At 46.4% G+C, this 25,360-nt stretch overlaps 1 protein-coding gene across 2 annotated transcripts; it reads left to right on the top strand.

Annotated features, from left to right (window-relative positions):
- The first annotated feature begins 16,216 nt into the window (after nucleotides 1-16,216).
- On the top strand, nucleotides 16,217-24,946 carry LOC140065331 (urokinase plasminogen activator surface receptor-like). 2 transcript variants are annotated; one of them, XM_072112921.1, is made up of 5 exons: nucleotides 16,217-16,352; nucleotides 21,961-22,077; nucleotides 23,163-23,312; nucleotides 23,645-23,791; nucleotides 24,777-24,946. In XM_072112921.1, the coding sequence occupies exons 1-5, from the start codon at nucleotides 16,331-16,333 to the stop codon at nucleotides 24,899-24,901; spliced, it is 561 nt and encodes a 186-aa protein (XP_071969022.1). In that variant the 5' UTR covers nucleotides 16,217-16,330; the 3' UTR covers nucleotides 24,902-24,946. The 2 variants fall into 2 exon arrangements, with proteins under 2 accessions (XP_071969022.1, XP_071969021.1); XM_072112920.1 differs by lacking the exon at nucleotides 16,217-16,352 and adding an exon at nucleotides 19,246-19,370.
- Nucleotides 24,947-25,360: the final 414 nt, after the last annotated feature.

Here is a 25,360-nt window from a genome sequence, read left to right as displayed (position 1 = left end):
TGCATGTAAGTGCATTGTCCGTGTATAATGTGCTGTGTGGGGAGTCACTAAGATCCTGCGCCCGATATCCTGCATGTGTCGCTTCCCCGCTCAGGTCCCTGGAGTTTACCTTCTTCTTCCCGGTGCATGTAAGTGCATTGTCCGTGTATAATGTGCCGTGTGGGAAGTCACTAAGATCCTGCGCCTGATATCCTGCATGTGTCACTTCCCCGCTCAGGTCCCCGGAGTTCACCTTCTTCTTCCCGGTGCATGTAAGTGCATTGTCTGTGTATAATGCGCTGTGCGGGGAGTCACTAAGATCCTGCACCCGATATCCTGCATGTGTCGCTTCCCCGCTCAGGTCCCCGGAGTTCACCTACTTCTTCCTGGTGCATGTAAGTGCATTGTCCGTGTATAATGCGCTGTGCGGGGAGGCACTAAGATCCTGCGCCCGATATCCTGCATGTGTCACTTTCCCGCTCAGGTCCCTGGAGTTCACCTACTTCTTCCTGGTGCATGTAAGTGCATTGTCTGTGTATAATGCGCTGTGCGGGGAGTCACTAAGATCCTGCGCCCGATATCCTGCATGTGTCGCTTCCCTGCTCAGGTCCCCGGAGTTTACCTTCTTCTTCCTGGTGCATGTAAGTGCATTGTCCGTGTATAATGCGCTGTGCGGGGAGTCACTAAGATCCTGCGCCTGATATCCTGCATGTGTCACTTCCCCGCTCAGGTCCCCGGAGTTTACCTTCTTCTTCCTGGTGCATGTAAGTGCATTGTCCGTGTATAATGCGCTGTGCGGGGAGTCACTAAGATCCTGCGCCTGATATCCTGCATGTGTCACTTCCCCGCTCAGGTCCCCGGAGTTCACCTTCTTCTTCCTGGTGCATGTAAGTGCATTGTCCGTTTATAATGCGCTGTGCGGGGAGTCACTAAGATCCTGCGCCTGATATCCTGCATGTGTCACTTCCCCGCTCAGGTCCCCGGAGTTCACCTTCTTCTTCCTGGTGCATGTAAGTGCATTGTCCGTTTATAATGCGCTGGGCGGGGAGTCACTAAGATCCTGCACACGATATCCTGCATGTGTTGCTTTCCCCCCCCGCTCAGGTCCCCGGAGTTTACCTTCTTCTTCCCGGTGCATGTAAGTGCTTGCGACACAATTTGAGTATAAAATCCCGTGCTTATTCTGAATCAGTCGGGTTGTCCGACTGCCACGCCCCCGATTTGTGTTGCATGAAAGTTGGCACGATTGCACCAAAATCCAAACGCGTGCGCCAAAAACCCCTTTTAAATGCAGCGCAGATCCAAAATAGTTGGGAAACCCGACAGAAATGCAGTGTGCGGACCTTTAGTAAATGTGCCCCAATGTATTGAGATGAGAGACAACAGCAGAGGGCGCCAGATGCTTAAATATTTAGGACCACATTTACTAAAGCCCCTGCCTCATTTGTGTCACAGCTGCACTATACCTGACGAAACACAAATTATTGCACTTAAAGGGCCGTTCCAGTGCACAGTCGGACCATGTGTGTGTCCCCTGCCCCCTCCCCCCAAAAATTAAAGGGGCATCAAAAATACCTGCAGTGACAGGAGCATCAGATTCATGCAGAACAGGCGCCACAATTCATGAATCTGGCGCCCCCTGCACACTATACAGGTAACTGCATGTAGTAAACACTGCACAGTTTTTGATACATATGCCCCACAGTGTATGTTGTAATCTCCTGAGCTCCCCCTAGTGCTGGTGTATATACATTGAGGAATATTTACTTACCCCGTCCAGTTGCGATCTAGCGGCGCGTTCTCTAACGCTGATTTGGGTGCGGCCGGTCCGTGCGCCGATTTCCATTAGGTGTCGCTGCTGCGCCAAGGTCCGCTGGAGTTCACCAGAGTTCATCTTCTATTTCTTGGTGCAGGTAAGTGCGTGTCAAGCGACACTTTTTTAAAATACTGTGTTTTTTAAAAATCCATGGGGTTTTCCGACGGCCACGCCCCCCAATTACTGTCGCATACGGCCCGGCGCAAATCTAATCAAGTGCGCCAAAATCCAGGCAGAATTTGGCGCAAATCGGAAATCGTCTGGATACCCGATGGAATCGTGCAATTCTGGCCCTTAGTAAATGTCCCCCATTCTGTAGTAATCTCGTGATCTCCTCCTAGTGGTGGCTGTATATACAGTAGGTAGTTATACCCTGAAGTCCCCCTAGTGGTGGCTGTATATATAGTAGGTAGTTATACCCTGAAGTCCCCCTAGTGGTGGCTGTATATATAGTAGGTAGTTATACCCTGAAGTATACCCTAGTAGTTGCTGTTTATACAGTATGTAGTAATCTCCTAAGCTCCCCCTAGTGTTGGCTGTATATAGAGTATCTATAATCTCCTGAGCTCCCCCTAGTGGTGGCTGTATATACAGTATGTAGTAATCTCCTGAGCTCCCCCTAGTGGTGGCTGTATATACAGCATGTAGTAATCTCCTGAGCTTTCCCTAGTGGTGGCTGTATATACAGTATGTAGTAATCTCCTGAGCTCCCCCTAGTGGTGGCTGTATATACAGTATGTAGTAATCTCCTGAGCTCCCCCTAGTGGTGGCTGTATATACAGTATGTAGTAACCTCATGAGCTCCTCCTAGTGGTGGCTGTATATACAGTATGTAGTAATCTCCTGAGCTCCTCCTAGTGGTGGTGTATATACAGTATGTAGCAATCTCCTGAGCTCCCCCTAGTGGTGGCTGTATATACAGTATGTAGTAATCTTCTGAGCTCCCCCTAGTGGTGGCTGTATATACAGTATGTAGAAATCTCCTGAGCCCCCCCTAGTGGTGGCTGTATATACAGTATAGAGTAATCTCCTGAGCTCCTCCTAGCGGTGACTGTATATACAGTATGTAGTAATCTCCTGAGCTGCTCCTAGTGGTGAATGTATATGCAGTATGTAGTTATCCCCTGAGCTCCCCCTAGTGGTGGCTATGTATATAGTATGTTGTAATCTCCTGAGCTTCTGCTAGTGGTGGTTGTGTATAAACAGTATGTAGTAAACTCCTGAGCTCCTCCTGGTGCTTGCTGTATATACAGCATGTAGTAGTCTCCTGAGCTCTCTCTAGTGGTGGCTGTATATACAGTGTGTAGTAATCTCCTGATCTCCCCCTAGTGGTGGTGTTTATACAGTATGTAGTAATCTGCTGAGCTCCCCCTAGTGGTGGCTGTATATACAGTAGGTAGTAATCTCCTGCACTCCTCCTAGTGGTGGCTGTATATACAGTAGGTAGTAATCTCCTAAGCTCCCTCTAGTGGTGGCTGTATATACAGTATGTAATTATCTCCTGAGCTCCCTCTAGTGGTGGCTGTATATAGAGTAGGTAGTAATCTCCTGAGCTCCTCCTAGCAGTGGTGTATATACAGTATGTAGTAATCTCCTGAGCTCCTCCTAGTGGTGTCTGTATATACAGTATGTAGTAATCTCCTGAGCTCCTCCTAGAGGTGGCTGTATATACAGTATGTAGTAATCTCCTGAGCTCCTCCTAGTGGTGGTGTATATACAGCATTTAGTATTCTCCTGAGCTCCCCCTAGTAATGGCTGTATATACAGCATTTAGTAATCTCCTGAGCTCCCCCTAGTGGTGGCTGTATATACAGTATGTAGTAATCTCCTGAGCTCCTCCTAGTGGTGTCTGTATATACAGTATGTAGTAATCTCCTGAGCTCCTCCTAGTGGTGGCTGTATATACAGTATGTAGTAATCTCCTTAGCCCCTCTAGTGGTGGTGTGTATACAGTATGTAGTGATCTCCTGAGCTCCCCCTAGTGGTGGCTGTATATACAGTGTGTAGTAATCTCCTGATCTCCCCCTAGTGGTGGTGTGTATACAGTATGTAGTAATCTGCTGAGCTCCCCCTAGTGGTGGCTGTATATACAGTAGGTAGTAATCTCCTGCACTCCTCCTAGTGGTGGCTGTATATACAGTATGTAGTAATCTCCTAAGCTCCCTCTAGTGGTGGCTGTATATACAGTATGTAGTTATCTCCTGAGCTCCCTCTAGTGGTGGCTGTATATACAGTAGGTAGTAATCTCCTGAGCTCCTCCTAGCAGTGGTGTATATACAGTATGTAGTAATCTCCTGAGCTCCTCCTAGTGGTGACTGTATATACAGTATGTAGTAATCTCCTGAGCTCCTCCTAGTGGTGTCTGTATATACAGTATGTAGTAATCTCTTGAGCTCCTCCTAGAGGTGGCTGTATATACAGTATGTAGTAATCTCCTGAGCTCCTCCTAGTGGTGGTGTATATACAGCATTTAGTAATCTCCTGAGCTCCCCCTAGTGGTGGCTGTATATACAGTATGTAGTAATCTCCTGAGCTCCTCCTAGTTGTGTCTGTATATACAGTATGTAGTAATCTCCTGAGCTCCTCCTAGTGGTGGCTGTATATACAGTATGTAGTAATCTCCTTAGCCCCTCCTAGTGGTGGTGTGTATACAGTATGTAGTGATCTCCTTAGCTCCCCCTAGTGGTGGCTGTATATACAGTATGTAGTAATCTCCTGAGCTCCCTCTAGTGGTGGCTGTATATACAGCATGTAGTAATCTCCTGAGCTCATCCTAGTGGTGGTGTATATACAGTATGTAGTAATCTCCTGAGCTCCCTCTAGTGGTGGCTGTATATACAGTATGTAGTGATCTCTTGAGCTCCCCCTAGTGGTGGCTGTATATACAGTATGTAGTGATCTCCTATGCTCCCCCTAGTGTTGGCTGTATATACAGTATGTAGTGATCTCCTGAGCTCCCCCTAGTGGTGGCTGTATATACAGTATGTACTAATCTCCTGAGCTCCCCCTAGTGGTGGTGTATATACAGTATGTAGTAACCTCCTGAGCTCCCCTAGTGGCGATTGCATATACCGCGGCCACATTTCCGTCAGGTATCCCAAATTTTTCCGGTTTGCGCCAACTTTTGGCGGGATTTTTGTGCACGCAATGGGATTTTGGTGCAAACGCGTCGGCTTTCACATGGCAGAAATCGGGGGGGGGGGGGGGGGGGGTGGCCGTCGGACAACCCGGAGGATTCAGAAAAACCGTGGAATTTAAAAACAAAAATGTGTCGCAAGATCAAGCACTTACATGCACCAGGAAGAAGAAGGTTAACTCCGGCGGACCTTGGCGCAGCAGGATATCGGGTTCACGACCTAAGTAAATAGCACCGGACCCGAATCCTCGTTGGACAACGCTCCGCAGGATCGCGACTGGACCGGGTAAGTAAATGAGCCACAGAATGTAGTAATCTCCTGAGCTCCTCCTAGTGGTGGCTGTATATACAGTATATACTAACCTCCTGAGCTCCTCCTAGTGGTGGCTATATATATTACATGAAGTATCCTCCCGAGCTCCCCCTAGTGGTAACTGTATATACAGTATTTAGTAATCTCTTGTGCTCCCCCTAGTGGTGATGTATATACAGTATGTAGTAATTTCCTGAGCTCCTCCTAGTGGTGGCTGTATATACAGTATGTAGTAATCTCCTGAGCTCTTCCTAGTGGTGGATGTATATACAGTATGTAGTAATCTCCTAAGCTCCCCCTAGTGGTGGCTGTATATACAGTATGTAGTAATCTCCTGAGCTCCTCCTAGTGGTGGTGTATATACAGTATGTAGTAATCTCCTGATCTCCCCTAGTGGTGGCTGTATATACAGTATGTAGTAATCTCCTGAGCTCCCCTAGTGGTGGTGTATATACAGTATGTAGTTATCTCCTGAGCTCCTCCTAGTGGTGGCTGTATATACAGTATGTAGTTATCTCCTGAGCTCCTCCTAGTGGTGGCTGTATATACAGTATGTAGTAATCTCCTGAGCTCCTCCTAGTGGTGGCTGTATATACAGTATCTCCTGAGCTCCTCCTAGTGGTGACTGTATATACAGTATGTAGTAATCTCCTGTGCTCCCCCTAGTGGTGGCTGTATATACAGTATGTACTAATCTCCTGAGCTCCTCCTAGTGGTGGCTGTATATACACTATGTAGTAGTCTCCTGAGCTCCTCCTATTGTAGTTTTCACTTGCCAGTATGCAGCTCAGTATTTTGTAACAGTATTTGTAGGCAATAATCAGAAGTGGGTCCTAAACACAGAAGATACAAGTCTATCCATGATGCTTCTGGTGTAAGCTTACACATACTGATGTCCTAATTCTTCTTCCAGACACTTTTGTATTGTCCAACCATATGTCTTCTCTAGGTGTTTCTATGATGTAAGGATCCCCTACATCCCTGAGGGACTTCTGATATGAGCACATGACAGTAGGACTGCTCCCTGCCCATCGCTAGTCCCTGGACATGTGGCCATCACGCAGTCCCTATTCCACAAACCAAACTTGGCCGCCAGGGTGTGACATTTAGGTGAAGTCCCGGGGGCAAACACGTCTTATGAGCCTTTCCTTCAGCACACAACCTCAAAGCAAGTCAAGCTTTCCCCAGCGCATGGCTCCAGGCATCGGGGTAGAGGCTGCCAGAGTACAGAGAGGAACAAATATGTAATGGAAGGGAACAGACATCAAGACTTACAGAAATCAGGGAAAGGTGTGACTTATAGATGAGTTCTCCATAACTTACCTCTAATGGGTCTGTCTCATGGGTCTGTCTCATGGGTCTGTCTCATGGGGTTGTCTCATCATTTCCCCCAAATGTCCCTTTGCCGGGCAGGAGTCAGACTACTAGAAGAGACGAGATCACAATTCACAACACAGGACAGATAAAACAGGAAGCTCTAATACACGTGACCTGTCACCACTCAATAGGGCACACTTACTTACCAGGTCCTTTTGCTATCTTCAAGCCGCGTTATCCGACGAGGTTGAAGTCCAGCGCGATTCACTTAGATTATGCGTCCGATATCCTGCATGTGTCGCGTCCCCGCTCAGGTCCCAGGAGTTCACCTTCTTCTTCCTGGTGCATGTAAGTACATTGTCCGTGTATAATGCGCTGTGCGGGGAGTCACTAAGATCGTGCGCCTGATATCCTGCATGTGTCGCTTCCCCGCTCAGGTCCCTGGAGTTCACCTTCTTCTTCCTGGTGCATGTAAGTGCATTGTCCATGTATAATGCACTGTGCATGGAGTCACTAAGATCCTGCACCCGATATCCTGCATGTGTCACTTCCCCGCTCAGGTCCCTGGAGTTCACCTTCTTCTTCCTGGTGCATGTAAGTGCATTGTCCGTGTATAATGCTCTGTGCGGGGAGTCACTAAGATCGTGCGCCTGATATCCTGCATGTGTCACTTCCCCGCTCAGGTCCCCGGAGTTCACCTTCTTCTTCCTGGTGCATGTAAGTGCATTGTCCGTGTATAATGCTCTGTGCGGGGAGTCACTAAGATCGTGCGCCTGATATCCTGCATGTGTCGCTTCCCCGCTCAGGTCCCCGGAGTTCACCTTCTTCTTCCTGGTGCATGTAAGTGCTTGCGACACAATTTGAGTATAAAATCCCGTGCTTATTCTGAATCAGTCGGGTTGTCCGATCTGCCACGCCCCCGATTTGTGTTGCATGAAAGTTGGCACGATTGCACCAAAATCCAAACGCGTGCGCCAAAAACCCCTGTTAAATGCAGCGCAGATCCAAAATAGTTGTGAAACCCGACAGAAATGCAGTGTGCGGACCTTTAGTAAATGTGCCCCAATGTATTGAGATGAGAGACAACAGCAGAGGGCGCCAGATGCTTAAATATTTAGGACCACATTTACTAAAGCCCCTGCCTCATTTGTGTCACAGCTGCACTATACCTGACGAAACACAAATTATTGCACTTAAAGGGCCGTTCCAGTGCACAGTCGGACCATGTGTGTGTCCCCTGCCCCCTCCCCCCAAAAATTAAAGGGGCATCAAAAATACCTGCAGTGACAGGAGCATCAGATTCATGCAGAACAGGCGCCACAATTCATGAATCTGGCGCCCCCTGCACACTACACAGGTAACTGCATGTAGTAAACACTGCACAGTTTTTGATACATATGCCCCACAGTGTATGTTGTAATCTCCTGAGCTCCCCCTAGTGCTGGTGTATATACATTGGGGCATATTTATTTACCTGGTCCAGTTGCGATCTAGCGGCGCGTTCTCTAACGCTGATTTGGGTACGGCCGGACCGTGCGCCGATTTCCACTAGGTGTCGCTGCTGCGCCAAGGTCCGCTGGAGTTCATCAGAGTTCACCTTCTATTTCTTGGTGCAGGTAAGTGCGTGTCAAGCGACACTTTTTTAAAATACCGTGTTTTTTTAAAATCCATCGGGTTTTCCGACGGCCACGCCCCCCAATTTCCGTCGCATACGGCCCGGCGCAAATCCAATCAAGTGCGCCAAAATCCAGGCAGAATTCGGCGCAAATCGGAAATCGTCTGGATACCCGATGGAATCGGGCAATTCTGGCCCTTAGTAAATGTCCCCCATTGTGTAGTAATCTCTTGAGCTCCTCCTAGTGGTGGCTGTATATACAGTATGTAGTAATCTCCTGAGCTCCCCCTAGTGGTGGCTGTATATACAGTATGTAGTAATTTTCTGAGCTCCCCCTAGTGGTGGCTGTATACACAGTATGTAGTAATCTCCTGAGCTCCTCCTAGTGGTGGTGTATATACAGTATGTAGTAATCTCCTGAGCTCCTCCTAGTGGTGGCTGTATATACAGTATGTAGTAATCTCCTGAGCTCCTCCTAGTGGTGGCTGTATATACAGTATGTAGTAATCTCCTGAGCTCCTCCTAGCGGTGGCTGTATATACAGTATATAGTAATCTCCTGAGCTCCCCCTAGTGGTGGCTTTATATACAGTATGTAGTAATCTACTAAGCTCCCCCCTGGTGGTGGATTATATATACAGTATATAGTAATCTCCTGAGTTCCCCCTTGTCCTGGCTGTATATACAGTATGTAGTAATCACCTGAGGTCCCCCTAGTGGTGGCTGTATATACAGTATGTTGTAATCTCTTGAGCTCCTCCTAGTGGTGGCTGTATATACAGTATGTAGTAATCTCCTGAGCTCCTCCTAGTGGTGGCTGTATTTACAGTATGTAGTAATCTCCTGAGCCCCCCCTAGTGGTGGCTGTGTGTATACCTTATGTAGTAATCTCCTGAGCTCCCCCTAGTGGTGGCTGTATATACAGTATATAGTAATCTCCTGAGCTCCCCCTAGTAGTGGCTGTATATACAGTATGTAGAAATCTCCTGAGCTCCCCCTAGTGGTGGCTGTATATACAGTATATAGTAATTCCCTGAGCTCCTCCTAGCGGTGACTGTATATACAGTATGTAGTAATCTCCTGAGCTGCTCCTAGTGGTGAGTGTATATACAGTATGTAGTAATCTCCTGAGCTCCTCCTAGTGGTGGCTGTATATACAGTATGTAGTAATCTCCTGAGCTCCCCCTTGTGGTGGCTGTATATACAGTATGTAGTAATCTCCTGAGCTCCTCCTAGTGGTGGCTGTATATACAGTATGTAGTATTCTCCTGAGCTCCCCCTAGTGGTGGTGTATATACAGTATGTAGTAATCTCCTGAGCTCCCCCTAGTGGTGGTGTATATACAGTATGTAGTAATCTCCTGCGCTCCCCCTTGTGGTGGCTGTATATACAGTATGTAGTAATCTCCTGAGCTCCCCCTAGTGGTGGTGTATACACTATATGCAGTAATCTATTGATACCAAAATTGGTAACACAAAGTATGCAAAATAATGCATCTAGTTACAACTTCACATAATATTAAACCTACAAAGAACTTAATGGGCGGTTACATTGCCAATTTAATACAAATATATTTTTATTCAATTTATTAAATAATCAAACACAATCCAAAAATACATAAACCTTTATCCGGGAAGGAATCCAATAAATATGCAACAAGCGGTAATAAATTATCCCATGTTAAAAATACATTTCATATACACTGTGTACAACAAAGGAAATGCGGGAGCATAACTCATCTTAGCTCCCTACAGATACATTAGTAACCTACAAGTGATTTGTTATTTTGGCTACAAACATGGCAATAAATCATATATGGAACAATACAAATAAAGTGCAAGTGCTAAAACCACAACAGAACCATGTAAGGTGCCAAACAGTAAAACTCAGCGCATGCGCAAAATGGATTGCACAAGCAGTCGCAGCCCCGGTGCACGTTTCAGCATCCGTGACTTTTCCAAGGAGAGTGGAGAGTGATAGGGGATGTGGGATTATAATATCACACCAGACAATGAATGATGACCCCCAACAGGTGGTGGTGGCTGGCGCATGCGGGCACGATCATCCCATCTGCAAACCAGGAAGTAGCGGCTCTGCCCCGTCACGTGTCCCCTTCACTATCACATGAACACAGTCTCACATAATTATTGAAGGACAACTATAATGAGTTGATGGAAGACGCGTCCGACTAAGGAGCATCGTTCCTCGGGAATTCTTTTATTATAACTCTATAAGTTATACCACGAGTTATAAAAATTATGCTAATTAGCCTCCAGGTCCATCACTAGAGCCACTCACAGCGCCTCGTCTTCTAATTTATTCAATAATTTATGTGGTGTATAGAAGTCCTGAGGAGCTCAATGTAAAACCCAATCACTCCCTCAACTCCCTGTGATCTATTTGATGAGGTTATTTTTTAAAAATGCAGGTCCGACCTCGTCCAATGAGATTCCCAGCTCTGGTCCCGGAGCCTGAAAAACCAAAACAAAACAAAAAACCAATAAAAATGATGTATATAGAATAATACACACATTAATAATCCTCACCTCCCTCCATGCTCCACCTGTGGAGGGGCACCAGGGGGCTTCCCAATGCGCTGGTACCACCGCTCCAGACTGTATGCTATATACCGTGTAGCCCCTCACAGTATACAGCACCTGACATCACTGCTAGGGCAGGTCCTGGCTCTATACTGTATACGGTGCAGTCTCTTAGATAGTATGCAGCCTATAGAGAGCGGCACCAGTGCAGTGCCAAATGGTGCCCGACTTAATGGTGCTGCTTGTTCCTGGGCTGGGGACTTCCCAGTATACAGTGTAGAGCCTTTAGCCTGTGACCACCCTGCAGTGAGGTGCCAGGGAGTGGCCCGCCCTACGGCACATAGCATAATTTACATAGAACCGCCCACTATACAGTGATTGGTAGCCTGTGACCACCCTGCAGTGAGGTGCCAGGGAGTGCCCCGCCCTCCGGCACATAGCATAATCTGCATAGAACCGCCCACTTTACAGTGATTGGCAGCCTGTGACCACCCTGAAGTGGGGTGCCAGGGAGTGCCCCACCCTACTGCACAAAGCATAATCTGCATAGAACCGCCCACTGTAGAGTGATTGGCAGCCTGTGACCACCCTGCAGTGAGATGCCAGGGAGTGCCCCGCCCTACTGCATATAGCATAATTTACATAAAACCGCCCACTATACAGTGATTGGCAGCCTGTGACCGCCCTGCAGTGGGGTGCCAGGGATTGCCCCGCCCTACTGCACATAGCATAATCTGCATAGAACCGCCCACTATAAAGTGATTGGAAGCCTGTGACCACCCTGCAGTGGGGTGCCAGGGAGTGCCCCGCCCTACTGCACATAGCGTAATCTGCATAGAACCGCCCACTATACAGTGATTGGTAGCCTGTGACCACCCTGCAGTTGGGTGCCAGGGAGTGCCCCGCCCTACTGCACATAGCATAATAGCAAAAAAAATATATAATTTTTTAAGTGGGCGCTTTTTTTCCGTTACGGAGTTTGAAGCCAGGAAAAAAAAAAAGATTATATTTTGATATAACGAGCTGTGCACCTGTGTGACATCACATGACCAGGGATATAATGAGCCGTGCACCTGTGTGACATCACATGACCAGGGGTATAATGAGCTGTGCACCTGTGTGACATAACATGACCAGGGACATAACGAGCCATGCACCTGTGTGACATCACATGACCAGGGATATAACAAGCTGTGCTCCTGTGTGACATCACATGACCAGGAATATAACGAGCTGTGAACCTGTGTGACATCACATGACCAGGTATATAATGAGCTGTGCACCTGTGTGACATCACATGACCAGGTATATAACGAGCTGTGCACCTGTGTGACATCACATGACCATGGATGTAATGAGCAATGCACTTGTGTGACTTCCCATGACCAGGGATATAACGAGTTGTGCACCTGTGTGACATCACATGACCAGGGGTATAATGAGCTGTGCACCTGTGTGACATCACATGACCAGGGGTGTAATGAGCTGTGCACCTGTGTGACATCACATGACCAGGGACATAACGAGCCATGCACCTGTGTGACATCACATGACCAGGGATATAACAAGCTGTGCTCCTGTGTGACATCACATGACCAGGAATATAACGAGCTGTGAACCTGTGTGACACCACATGACCAGGGATATAATGAGCTGTGCACCTGTGTGACATCACATGACCAGGTATATAACGAGCTGTGCACCTGTGTGACATCACATGACCAGGGATGTAATGAGCAATGCACTTGTGTGACTTCCCATGACCAGGGATATAACGAGTTGTGCACCTGTGTGACATCACATGACCAGGGACATAACGAGCCATGCACCTGTGTGACATCACATGACCAGGGATATAATGAGCTGAGCACCTGTGTGACTTCCCATGACCAGGGATATAACGAGCTGTGCACCTGTGTGACATCACATGACCAGGGATGTAACGAGCTATGCACTTGTGTGACATCACATGACCAGGAATATAACGAGCTGTGAACCTGTGTGACATCACATGACCAGGGATTTAACGAGCTGTGCACTTGTGTGACATCACATGACCAGGTATATAACGAGCTGTGCACCTGTGTGACATCACATGACCAGGGATATAACGAGCTGTGCACCTGTGTGACATCACATGACCAAGGATATAAAGAACTGTGCACCTGTGTGACATCACATGACCAGGGAATAACGAGCTGTGCACCTGTGTGACATCACATGACCATGGATATAACGAGCTGTGCACTTGTGTGACATCACATGACCAGGGATATAACCAGCTGTGCACCTGTGTGACATCACATGACCATGAACTGGTGTCTATCTACAGAAATTAAACAATTAAACTTTGTGTCGCATGTCGAAAACCTGAGATCTAAAAAAACAGATGGACAATGGACTCCGGGGCTGTAGAAATATTATTGCCCCTATGTCACAGGTGTCCCCGCGATCCTGGTCACGGATCGCGGGCACATCTGCTCTCCTCTCTGTGTCGCTGTGTCTGGCCCATCCCCGGACTTACCTATCTTGGCTCCTGGTCGCGCTCCGGATTCCGTTGTGCAGGCCGCACGCCTCCGGTCATCTAGGGCACGCGTACCCACTACTAGGGCGTGCGCTGACGTCTCAGAACTTAAAGGGCCAGCGTCCTTCCCATTGAAACTATGTTATATCACATGACAAAGAATTTAACGAGCTGTGCACTTGTGTGACATCACATGACCAGGTATATAACGAGCTGTGCACCTGTGTGACATCACATGACCAGGGATATAACGAGCTGTGCACCTGTGTGACATCACATGACCAAGGATATAAAGAACTGTGCACCTGTGTGACATTCCATGACCAGGGATATAACAAACTGTGCACCTGTGTGACATCACATGACCAGTTGTATAACGAGCTGTGCACCTGTGTGACATCACATGACCAGGGATATAACGAGCTGTGCACCTGTGAGACTTCCCATGACCAGGGATATAACGAGCTGTGCACCTGTGGGACATCACATGACCAGGGATGTAAAAAGCTATGCACTTGTGTGACATCACATGACCAGGAATATAACGAGCTGTGAACCTATGTCACATCACATGACCAGGGATTTAACGAGCTGTGCACTTGTGTGACATCACATGACCAGGTATATAACGAGCTGTGCACCTGTGTGACATCACATGACCAAGGATATAAAGACCTGTGCACCTGTGTGACATCACATGACCAGGGAATAACGAGCTGTGCACCTGTGTGCCATCACATGACCATGGATATAACGAGCTGTGCACTTGTGTGACATCACATGACCAGGGATATAACCAGCTGTGCACCTGTGTGACATCACATGACCAAGGATATAAAGACCTGTGCACCTGTGTGATATCACATGACCAGGGAATAACGAGCTGTGCACCTGTGTGACATCACATGACCATGGATATAACGAGCTGTGCACTTGTGTGACATCACATGACCAGGGATATAACCAGCTGTGCACCTGTGTGACATCACATGACCATGAACTGGTGTCTATCTACAGAAATTAAACAATTAATCTTTGTGTCGCATGTCGAAAACCTGAGATCTAAAAAAACAGATGGACAATGGACTCCGGGGCTGTAGAAATATTATTGCCCCTATGTCACAGGTGTCCCCGCGATCCTGGTCACGGATCGCGGGCACATCTGCTCTCCTCTCTGTGTCGCTGTGTCTGGCCCATCCCCGGACTTACCTATCTTGGCTCCTGGTCGCGCTCCGGATTCCGGCGTGCAGGCCGCACGCCTCCGGTCATCTAGGGCACGCGTACCCACCACTAGGGCGTGCGCTGACGTCTCAGAACTTAAAGGGCCAGTGCCTTCCCATTGGCGCTGGTCACTTCCGGGTTTCCTATATAACCCGGCGCCCCCCCACTCCCTGCCGGATCTTCAAGTCTTCCCACTGAAGTGAAAGCCTCCTGTGTGTATCCCGAGGTCCCGTTCCTGTGTGTATCCCGAGGTCCTGTTCCTGTTTGTATCCTGTGGTCCGTGTCCGGCGGTCTGTATCCTGTGGTCCATGTCCAGTGGTCCGTATCCTGTGGTCCGTGTCCGGTGGTCCGTTCCCGTATGACTGTGCTCCTGCTGTGCTGTCCAGGGTTCCAGCCCAGTGGTGACCTCCTGCCTTCCTGAACTTCTGCCGTGCCTTCCAGGGTTCCAGTCCAGCGGTGCTCCTCTGCGTTCCTGCTGTCATTTGAGGTTGTGACTGTTTCCTGCATTTGTTACCTTGGCTGCCACCGTGGGTCTCATCCCATCTCCCGCGGTGGTCCAGAGCATCTACAGACTCCCCCAAGAGACTTTTACACACTTTCCATCCTCAAGTGTGACACCCTACAAGTCTGGAGTCATCTCCTACATCTAGGACTAGAATCAGTTTCTTGCCGAAAGGAGGATGAGTCCCTTCTGCTACTTTCAGTTTCCGATTATAGAACCTTTGGAGGACCTTCATAGGCCCTGAAATGGCGCTTGTGTACATGTGTGTTGAGAAAAGGAAAAGATATACGAAAATTTCATGAGTGAAGGTCCTTTTCACATTTCTCGGTTGTTTTGGTGACCATGGGCCCCCCAGAAGTCTTGGGCCCTGGACTACCGCCCAAACTGCCCGTATTATAATCCACTACTGAATTTTAGATCACCATTCATACTATGGATGGTTGTTCAGCAACCATCGAGATCATAGATCAGAACAGGAAATCTACTTTGGTTCCATCAGTCTAGGACCTTGAATGATGAGGGTCGGCAGAGTAGGCGGCTGTCTAGGGCGGCCATGTTGGAAGTGAATGAAATGTTAAGGTTTCACTGGTACAAAGGGGCAATGTCTGATCACACAGCATCATCCACTCTACGCCAAATTTTATGTTGGCTCAGGAGGGAAACATTCATCCAGGAATCAACAATCCCAGACTCTTCTAGTGATGGGTTTTTGATGTGATGTGACGTCTCTTCTTCTATAAGAACTTCTACCAAAAATACAGAGAGGAACATTTAGAACTTAGAGTATTGGTTACTTGTCTTATCCTCAACTCTCGTGAGGTTCTTCATGCATAAAGAACGTGTGCATGGCGATCACCGAAAGCTATGACCTGGCCTGTCCCTCTCTGTCGTTGTCCCATTGATTGCACTTGTAGACCATTCCTGGCTCATCTTACGACGTTTACATGTACCACCCAACCGGCACCAATGTCCGATCCTTGAGTAAAATACGATTGGGTCTATAGAGGGTTTAGCTATAGTGTCCCTGGTGTTTTCATCTCCGCAGAAGACCTTGGCGATCATTGCTGGGGCGTCTTGTTTGTCTTGGCTCGTTACTATCCCCAGGTGCAGAACACAACCTGCGCCAGGCATGGAGCTTCCTCTTGGCTTGCTTGATACTCTTTGTTCTGAAAAATATTTGCTGTTCCATAAGAGATTCCAAATCCTAATATGAAAGAAACTGGATTTTCTGAAGAACAAATGGTGATTATTAACCTCGTCTTGTCTATCCCAAAAGTGAGACCTTTACTACTTACATGGTGAACCAAAGACCAACAACGTCCTCCATGACATCATCTCGTTACCTTTGTCTCCAGCAGAAGGAGGAAGATGCTAGGGGAGAGTAGGGGAGGTAAGTGGATTTAAAATTTTACAAATGGGGAAAGGGGGGCAATATTAATGGCGCAACATATATACTCGAGTATAAGCCTAGTTTTTCTGCACAAAAAATGTGCTGAAAAACCAAACTCGGCTTAAAGCTGAGTAAAAAAAATATAGGTTTTACCAGGTTTTTGTGGTAAAATTAGGGCCTCGGCTTATACTTGGGTCGGCTTATACTCAAGTATATAAAGTATATATTAATGTACTATATGGGCAGTGTAAAACTTCATTTTAGGGGACACTCTATACATGTAAATACATTATGAGGCTACCGTAAACTTGTAAATTCTTTGGGATATATATATATTTCTGCGTGGAGCCAATTTTAGTGTTTTATTTCTGTAGACGAAAAACTGTTCTGGTGCTGTATTCTGTATGAAGCTTAGTTCTTTTGTTGTATTTCTGGTGTGTTATTTCTGTATGGAGATCAGTTCTGGTGCTGTTTTTCTGTAAGGGCATCGGTTCTGATGCTGTATTTCTGTAAGTACCGTTGTTCCGGTGCTTTATTTCTGTAGCTAGCTATTGTAATAATTCATGTCTAGGTTCTTTACAGTCAGCAGTCTGAACAGTGCTCTATAGATAGACTACTGGTTGAATGTACCTCACACAGCTCTCTGATAGCTATGCTCTGAACCAGCAAGGGTTAACACTCTCCTTCTGAAAGCTCTGCCCCTTTTACCTGGAAAACACTCCCTGTCCTGATTGCTAGCTCTCTTGTCTGCTCACGCTTATATGGCTTTACTTCTGTTTTTTCAATTTCTGGCTGACGTTCTTGACTATTCTTCTGTGCATAGTGTAAGTCAGTTGTATGCTGGATTGTCTACCACCCCTTTATGTAATTTGTCTGCCCTGTTATGTGTTCACAATTTGGTGCAGGAAGGGACCATCTTCGTAGTTGTCCTCTATTACTAGAATACGCTAAGGCAAGCAGGCATGGCTGTTGGGGGGCTACAGTTTTCGGATACACTGTCCTGTGTGTTATCCCTAAATCTAGTATCCCCATTACAGGTTGCACTCTATTTGTAAGTCCATATACTCAGATCACCTAATCCTAATCAGATTAAGATTAAAATTCCATGGTGCACATACGTAAAAACCCTTACACCAACGCGTTTAGACAAAGTCTTAGTCATGGTAGCCAACGTTTTATGCTGTCATTGCCCACAGGATAAATCCGGGCGGCCGGCAGTGATGATGCGCTATGTGCCACGGCTATTTTACACCAGGTCTGACCTGAACAGACTGGGCAGTGCACAGGTGCACGGCAGGCGTGGCCTCCACTGTACGGCATGGCTCCTCCCCCTTCCCCAGCTTGTGTTTTCAGGGTTACGAGCTATGTATGTATGTATGTATGCCCCTCTGTATGTTTATTCAGCCATTCATATAGATACCCTCCTTGAAGGTTTTAGCAGCAGATCATTCAGGACAATGTCCACGGGTGTAACAGTGATGATGGAGTATTTAGAACAGAAGTTCTAAGAGCGTGTCCTCCCCCCACAACTTTATTAACAACATACAAGTAGGTGTCGCTTTAATTACAGAAATATTTATTGAAGCCTCTGCGACCAGTTTTCTGTCGGAATTTCCATTGAAACGTAGACACCGATTGTACATGTATTTAAGAAGTGTCCACGTGTCGTGGCTGCACTGTACCGGGCGCAACACAAAAATTCTGCACTGAATGGGACGTCCGGTGCTCAGCCAGACCGGCACCACATTTATCATTCAAAGTCCAACAGAAGTGTGTTGCACGCCCCATATTACAGGTGCACCAAAAAGAGTTTCCGCATTCTGCCAGATTCATGAACGGACACAATTCACAAATCTGGCGCCCCCTGCACACTACACAGGACACTGCACTGTTTTCGATAAATGTGGGCCTCATCCAAATCTTCTGTGTCTTGTGATCCTTCTCTATCCAAACCTTCGGCAGTGGATCAGGCTTCACCTAGAATTCCTAGTGTTGATAGTTTTGGTCTGTCAGATTTATCTTCTTGTCACTGTTCACACCTTACTGTTGAACGGGGCCCATTACCTGTTAGCAGCAGATCATGGAGGACAATGTCCACATGTAACAGGAGTTTATTCAGGAACAGAAGTTGAATAATCACATCCAGCACATCTCAGCAACTTATCAGCCCCTGTGCAACAACATGTCCGCCTTAGTGATGGCTTTTTCACCTGAACAACGGGAGCCAATGGCTCGCTTAACCCAGGTGCTTAAAATGACCCTGGATTAGGTAAGTTGAGGTTGTCAAGAGAGCAGAATAACGTAATGGGGCAGATTTCCTTACCCGTCCTGTCACGATCAAACGGTGCATTGTCCGTCGAGGATTCGGGTCTGCTGCCATTCACTATGATTGTGCACCCGAGTTCCTGCATCTGTCGCTTCTGTGCCGAGGTCCACCGGAGTTTACCTTCTTCTTCCTGGTGCATGTGAGTGCTGTTCTTGCAGCACAATTCGGTTTTTAAACTCTGCAGTGGCTCCGAATCCGTCGGGTTGTCCGACAACCACGCCCCCCTATTTCTGTTGCACGTAAGCCGGCGCTGATGCAGCACAATCCGATCGCGTGTGCCAAAAACCAGGGCAATTCGGCGCAAAATGGAAATAATTGCGAAAGCAGAAAAAAGTGCAGCGTTCGGACCCTTGATAAATGTGTCCCAATGTCTTCATAGCTCATTCTTAGGTTGGATACAAACTACAGGAAAAACACTGGAACCATGAGATAATTTGGCAGTAGACACCAGCTCACAAGCACATGGCTCGCCTGGGGCATGTCCCGGTGTATACGGGAAAATGATGAAACGGTTGAAATGAATAAACATTAGCAGTGGCACAGCCCTGATTTCTGCCTATTAAAAAGTCCATCATACAGCTCCAGCATCCAGAGAAGAAGACTCCATCCCCAGCAGCCAACTTCACTTGTCTCAGCCGTGATGAGGTCCTTCATCATCTCTCTCACCATCTTCTGTGCCCTCTCAGGGACAGGTAAGATCTATCAGTGTCATGTTATGCTAGGTAGACTCTTCCCACAGGCTCTTCTACGTTCAGTGAAGGAAAATTGAGAAAATACAAAAAGTGAAAAAACAAAATAGAAATATGTCCCACCAACGTTTCTTGTGACCCTTAACTTGCAAAACTGCATTCATTCCTCTCGATAGCCCTGCACATAGTTGTAAAGCTTCCGGCATGGAGGTTGTCCCAGGTGACCTCTGTTTGATGTAGGATCTAAGGAAATAGGTTGTTCAAGACGTCTTGGAGAACAAGACACAGATCTTCTGTATATGTAGGGACCAAGTAAATAGGTTGTCCAAGACAAGACCGAGGAAAGATCTTCTGTGGACATAGATTTGTTCCAATCCTTCTGTCTCTCTTCTAGACAGCCTGGATGGTGATAAGATCTGGGCTCTTTGGGTGCCATATGTTAAAGTGAACCTGTCACCAAGAATGTCATTGGAGATTAGCTGGTAATCTCAGATTATGGAGAAGAAACAGGCTATATTCTTGTAGTGATACAGATAGACCCAAATAGCATTTCTACACTTTATCTTTATAATCAATACATTACAAAAACACAGATACATAAGACATTTAGACTATTAATAGTACAAATGTACATGAATTGAATCATATTCCGTGGGCCAGGTACCACCACTTCATCCACCACCTGTAGCCGGCAGTAATTGGAAAGTATTATGGTTGCAATAAATGATGTTATATAAGATCCTCTACACAATAAACAATCAAGTGACCGAGTCCCTGGTTAGTGACATCCAGAAAAGTGGCTGTAAACCAGACTCGTGGCACCGACCTTGATCTGCATCCAAATCCAAATGGCACAAATGCCAAAGAAATAATTAAAGACCAGAAAACACAGAAGCCACCAAGTCTGGTAGACAACCCCCAAAGGCTACAAGGATCCAAGTTATGAATGTTCCCTCCATAATGTGAACAATCGTCCTGCCAGAACCTTGTGATAGAATTCTTAAATATTAGATCAAGGTGCAGGCAGGGTGATTGCTCATGGACAGATAGAGACCACATGTGGCCATTTTATGGTCAGAAGTCTCTGGCTGATGAGGCAAAGGAGACTTCACATATCGGAGAAGCGGAGCAGAAATATTACTAGATGTATATTGGTAAATGTCCTAATATCTTGCCCCCCCCCCCTCCCTACACTTACACATTACAAAAATTAGGAAGTAAAGTAGCCGACCCCTTTCATTCGCATTATGTGACTCCTGCCAGCAGCATCCGATGAGGCTGATTCATTGAAAGAACTTTCCCTTGTAATGTCAGGAGCTGCAAAACCTGCTCTGATTTTGATCATAGACAAGATACAGATCCCCAACACACAGCAGGATATAACATCCCGGGGAGATTCTCATGCTCCACTTCTAATGTGTCTACCTGATTGTGTGCACAAAATGTCCTGTGGGGGGTCTTTATGTTGGACAAAAAGATCTCATCGCCACACAATAAGAGAGGAGCAGAAACATCCACCTGTGGCCAAACACTTCTGCAGTCCTGGCCATGACACGCTGGATATGAAGGTTCTAATATTAAAGGGCAATTTTTGGTCACAAAATGAGAGACAAATTTGGAAATACAAGTTTATTACCCTCTTTGACCGCCTCCACACAGGTTTCAATCTATCAAAGGGATTCATGAACCACGACAACATCTAACAGGTGTTATCCTGAGAGAGTGGGGGCATCAGAGTCTTTAACTTGGAGGCAATAAACCATCGCACTGTCCAAGTCATCTAATGAAGGACTTGTTGTCTCAACTTTGTTATTGCTATTGTCCTCTTGTTTACATTTTGTTTGCATTTCTTCTCTGTCCATGGTGTATAAGATCTGTGTCACTTCAGAAAGACATACCTGCCTGATGAAGGAACCACAAAGCTTGTAACATCTTAGTTAGCCATTAAAAGGTCTCACAAGCTCAGGAAGGTGACTTAATTTGACCTATCCAAAGCAACACGGATAGATTTCACATTAACACCAAAATGTAACGCAAAGTATGTCAGATAAATAAAGGAAACATGTCAGTAGCCCCAAGCCTGGACCTCAACCCTGAGCTGCCTTGTACACAAAGCTATGGGGGGAGATTTATTATATGCCGGCCATGCTGGTGCACTGGGGTATGGTGGAAGCCCTCAATCTCCGGCACCACAGGCTACATGAAAACTAGTAGTTTTCCACAAAAAAACATGCAACCATCCAAGGTTAACAATTATATGGTCTAGGTAGTGTGGAGGCACAAGTCAGGAACGTGCTGAGCTGCCCCACTATGTCTCCGACCCCTACTCTACATGCTCCCTTGATGTGGAGATGACGAGAAGGAGAACATAATGACAACTACTGTTGTTTCAACATAAATTGTGATTATTTCAGGGCTTCTCCACTGGTTTTCTGGTGTAGAAGCCCTGGTAAATGTCCTCCATGGATTATATACAGATACAAAGGACCCTTTGCTCTTCATGCCTGGACTCCTTCTAGATATTTTTGACTTCCATTAATAAAGATATTTTTTCAAACATTCCATAATTATGACGAAAGGTTCTGTCTCCCAGATCTCGCTCTAAGATGTCTTCAGTGTTCGGGGATAAACAGTGACACTTGTGTTGGAGTCTCAGTTGATTGTCCAAACTCCACGGAATGTTATGAGAAATACGAGTATTATCACGCCTGTGAGTATGACAACGCTTATCACTAATACTCCAGCCTAAAAAGTGGTACAGTCCAGTATTACCATAGAGGGATCTAGATCTTCACATCATTGCAGACAGAATGCAGAGGTTGGGTTTCATTAGACCCAGGTCATGAATGCAGGTCAGCCATTTTTTGTGAAATAAGAGAAGTTAGAATTGTGTACCAGTAATGGTATTGTGGACTTAAGGAATGGAAAGATGGCTCCTCCTGTTGGGGTAGGATTTAAGACCTCCTATTTTAGTGTGCGTTGGCTGCGTGTTTCTAATCAATAAGCATGTGTGCAAGTCGTAAGGAATAATTCAGACAACATTTTGCTGATTTAAGTCTCACTCATGCTATCATTGCCCGGGGCAAATCTACACTGCCCAAGCTTTATTTGGATCCACAAATCTATATAGAAATTAGGGAAGGAGAAGGGGGCAGAGAATTCCCAGCTCATGTAGTCTCTTGATTGGAGAACTTCCTTGACGTCAGGATAATGCATTTCTGAAATTCTTTAGCTTTGATTGTTTTGGTTATGATCACGAGGCCGGCGCCATCTTAAAATGAAGTCTCTGTTACAATGCTTTTAGGAAAATAAGACAAGTAGAAATGACAGGATTTGATCTATCAGCTAGGTTTACCTTAAAACTCACATAATCTGATAAGAATGTAATCCTTAAATACCGAGCAATGGACCATCTAGTCCCGGGCCATGATCTGGACCAAGCTTCCAACAAACAGCACCAAGCAGTGTGCAGCCAATCCTACAATGAGCCATCCAACCGGCCTCCTAATCCTCCTCCAAATCCAATCCCTAACCTGACCCTTATTCTCTTTGGGTCCCTCCAGGTCCCTGCAAATTTTGTGATGTTTTATTATGGTCCCTCATAGAAGAAAAAGAAATTATGCACCACTGATCTAAAAGGTCTATATGGTTTTATGTCAAATTCTGCTTTTAAAGAACTTTTTGTACTATAGGGGCAGGTGTGGACTGTTATGTGGCCTTGAGAGGGTCCAGAATCTGGTTATTGAGTAGACATTGATTGACTCTCCCGATAATAAGCACTTTGCCTTATCGCAGGGTCTGAAATATTTCATTCCATTGAAAAGGGCTGCAATCCAGGCCTTCCCTGCAACACCGTCAACTACATCTCGAATTTTGATGAGAAAGATATTTTTCTTTACACGCAATGCTGTGCCAGAGATGACTGCAACACGGGAATCTTCCAGAGTAAGAACATTGAGATCATCTCCTTCAGTTACTATGTATTATGTTGCCTGTAGAATCGAAAAGGCTCCTGTTGATCTTTGGAGACCATCAGTAAGGCGATGAGCAGTGATAGGTCACATTTTATGTTCATATTTACTACTTACATGGTCTATAATGGAGAAGCAATACTGAATTCTGCTGTGAATGCTCCACTTTGTGTCGTTTCCAACCAGGAACCATCTAAATCTATACTGTTCTCCATGACTGAATCCACTTTGTGTCCTACCGCATGAGATTTATGTTGTGTATTAACCCTTCTCTCCCTGTGTCTGCCATAAACCTGTGGCTTCTAGTGCCCCCAGTGCAAAAAGAGCACAACGGGAGGATCTGTACTTCCTGCTTTGGAAACTGCTCCGCGGAGTGTATCAGTGACCGCAAAGTCCAGTGTCTGAATGAAGAAGACAAATGTGTGGATGTCATTGCAATACTCAGAGATCCAGGTAAATCACAATATCACAACCACAGCCTCCTCCAGGTCCACTCTAGATAAAGAACATCCAAACCCTCTCCCAGGTCCACTCTAGATAAAGAACATCCAAACCCTCCTCCAGGTTTACTCTAGATACAATGGGGCAGATTTACTTACCCGGTCCATTCGCGATCCAGCGGTGCATTCTCTGCGCTGGATTCGGGTCCGGCCGGGATTCCATGCGCTGAAAAGCATCGGAACGCACTGTTCACCGAGCCGGGCCGAGTGAAGGTAAGTGCAAGCTCCGCGACAGATTTTTTTTTTAAATGCAGCGTTTTTTTCGAATCTGTCGAGTTTTCGTTCGGCCACGCCCCCCCCCCATTTCCGTTGCGTGCATGCCAGCAATGATACGCCGCAATCCGATCGCGTGCGCCAAAATCCCTAAACAATTCAGGGGAAATTGGCGCAAATTGGAAATATTCGGGTAACATGTCGGGAAAACGCGAATCGGTTCCTTAGTAAATGTCCCCCAGAATGTCCACAGCCTCCCCCAGGTTTACTCTAGATACAGAATGTCCACAGCCTCCCCCAGGTTTACTCTAGATACAGAATGTCCACAGCCTCCCCCAGGTTTACTCTAGATACAGAATGTCCACAGCCTCCCCCAGGTTTACTCTAGATACAGAACATCCAAAGCCTCCCCCAGATCTGGTTTAGATACACAACATCCACCACCTTTCCAGGTTCAATATAGAAACAGAACATCCACAGCCTCCCCCAGGTCCAGTCCAAGTACAGAACATCCACAGCCTCTCCCATCAAAAGCCTACCACAGGTCCAGTGTAGATATAGAACATCCTCAGACTCCCCCAGTTCCAGTGTAGAATAATAACATACATAACCCCTCCGATCCAGTCTAGATACACACCATCCACGGCCTCCCTTAAGTCAAGATACACAAAATCCACAAATCCAAATAATAATACTAATTTCCTGAATTTTTCCTCTGTTTGCAGGTGGTAATTTTAAGCAGCGCAATTTCAAGGGCTGCGCCTCCCCTTTAGCCTGTGAATATAAGTTTGCAGCCCTTATCGGTGTGGAACCAGTGCAGGTTGAGCGTGCGGAGTGCAGCGATTGCTAAAACCTTGTAAAGTTTGTGACCTTATCTAATAAAGCACCAGATGTGTCCGTGTGGTCAGAGCCGTATATTAATAAGTGAACAATGACTAAAGCGCCACCAAAATAACTATTCCACATCGTGTCCATCAGGCAAGAGCGTAAATTTACTATAAAATTCAAGAAGTTAGAACAAAGTCTGGAGCAGTGTATATGAATGTATATGAATGAAGGGTGAGACCAGTCCATATAATGGAGGGGGGGGGCGGTCTTCTTTAGAATATGGAAATAGAGAGAAGAAATATGGTGATAACTACAGTGCAGGGGCATAGCCCTCATTCACAGCAGCTCCCCCAACCCATCTAGATCTTATCTAAGTCCCACTTAGTCAGCAGCCACCCACCCACCAAAAACTTATTCAGCAGCCACCCACCTAACAAGATCTTACTCAGCAGCCACCCACCAAACAAGATGTTACTCAACA

This window comes from Engystomops pustulosus, chromosome 6 (genome assembly GCF_040894005.1).
Source record: "Engystomops pustulosus chromosome 6, aEngPut4.maternal, whole genome shotgun sequence".
Taxonomy (NCBI): domain Eukaryota; kingdom Metazoa; phylum Chordata; class Amphibia; order Anura; family Leptodactylidae; genus Engystomops; species Engystomops pustulosus.
Note: the sequence above shows the minus strand (reverse complement) of the source record. Positions and strands in the feature narration are given on the sequence as shown.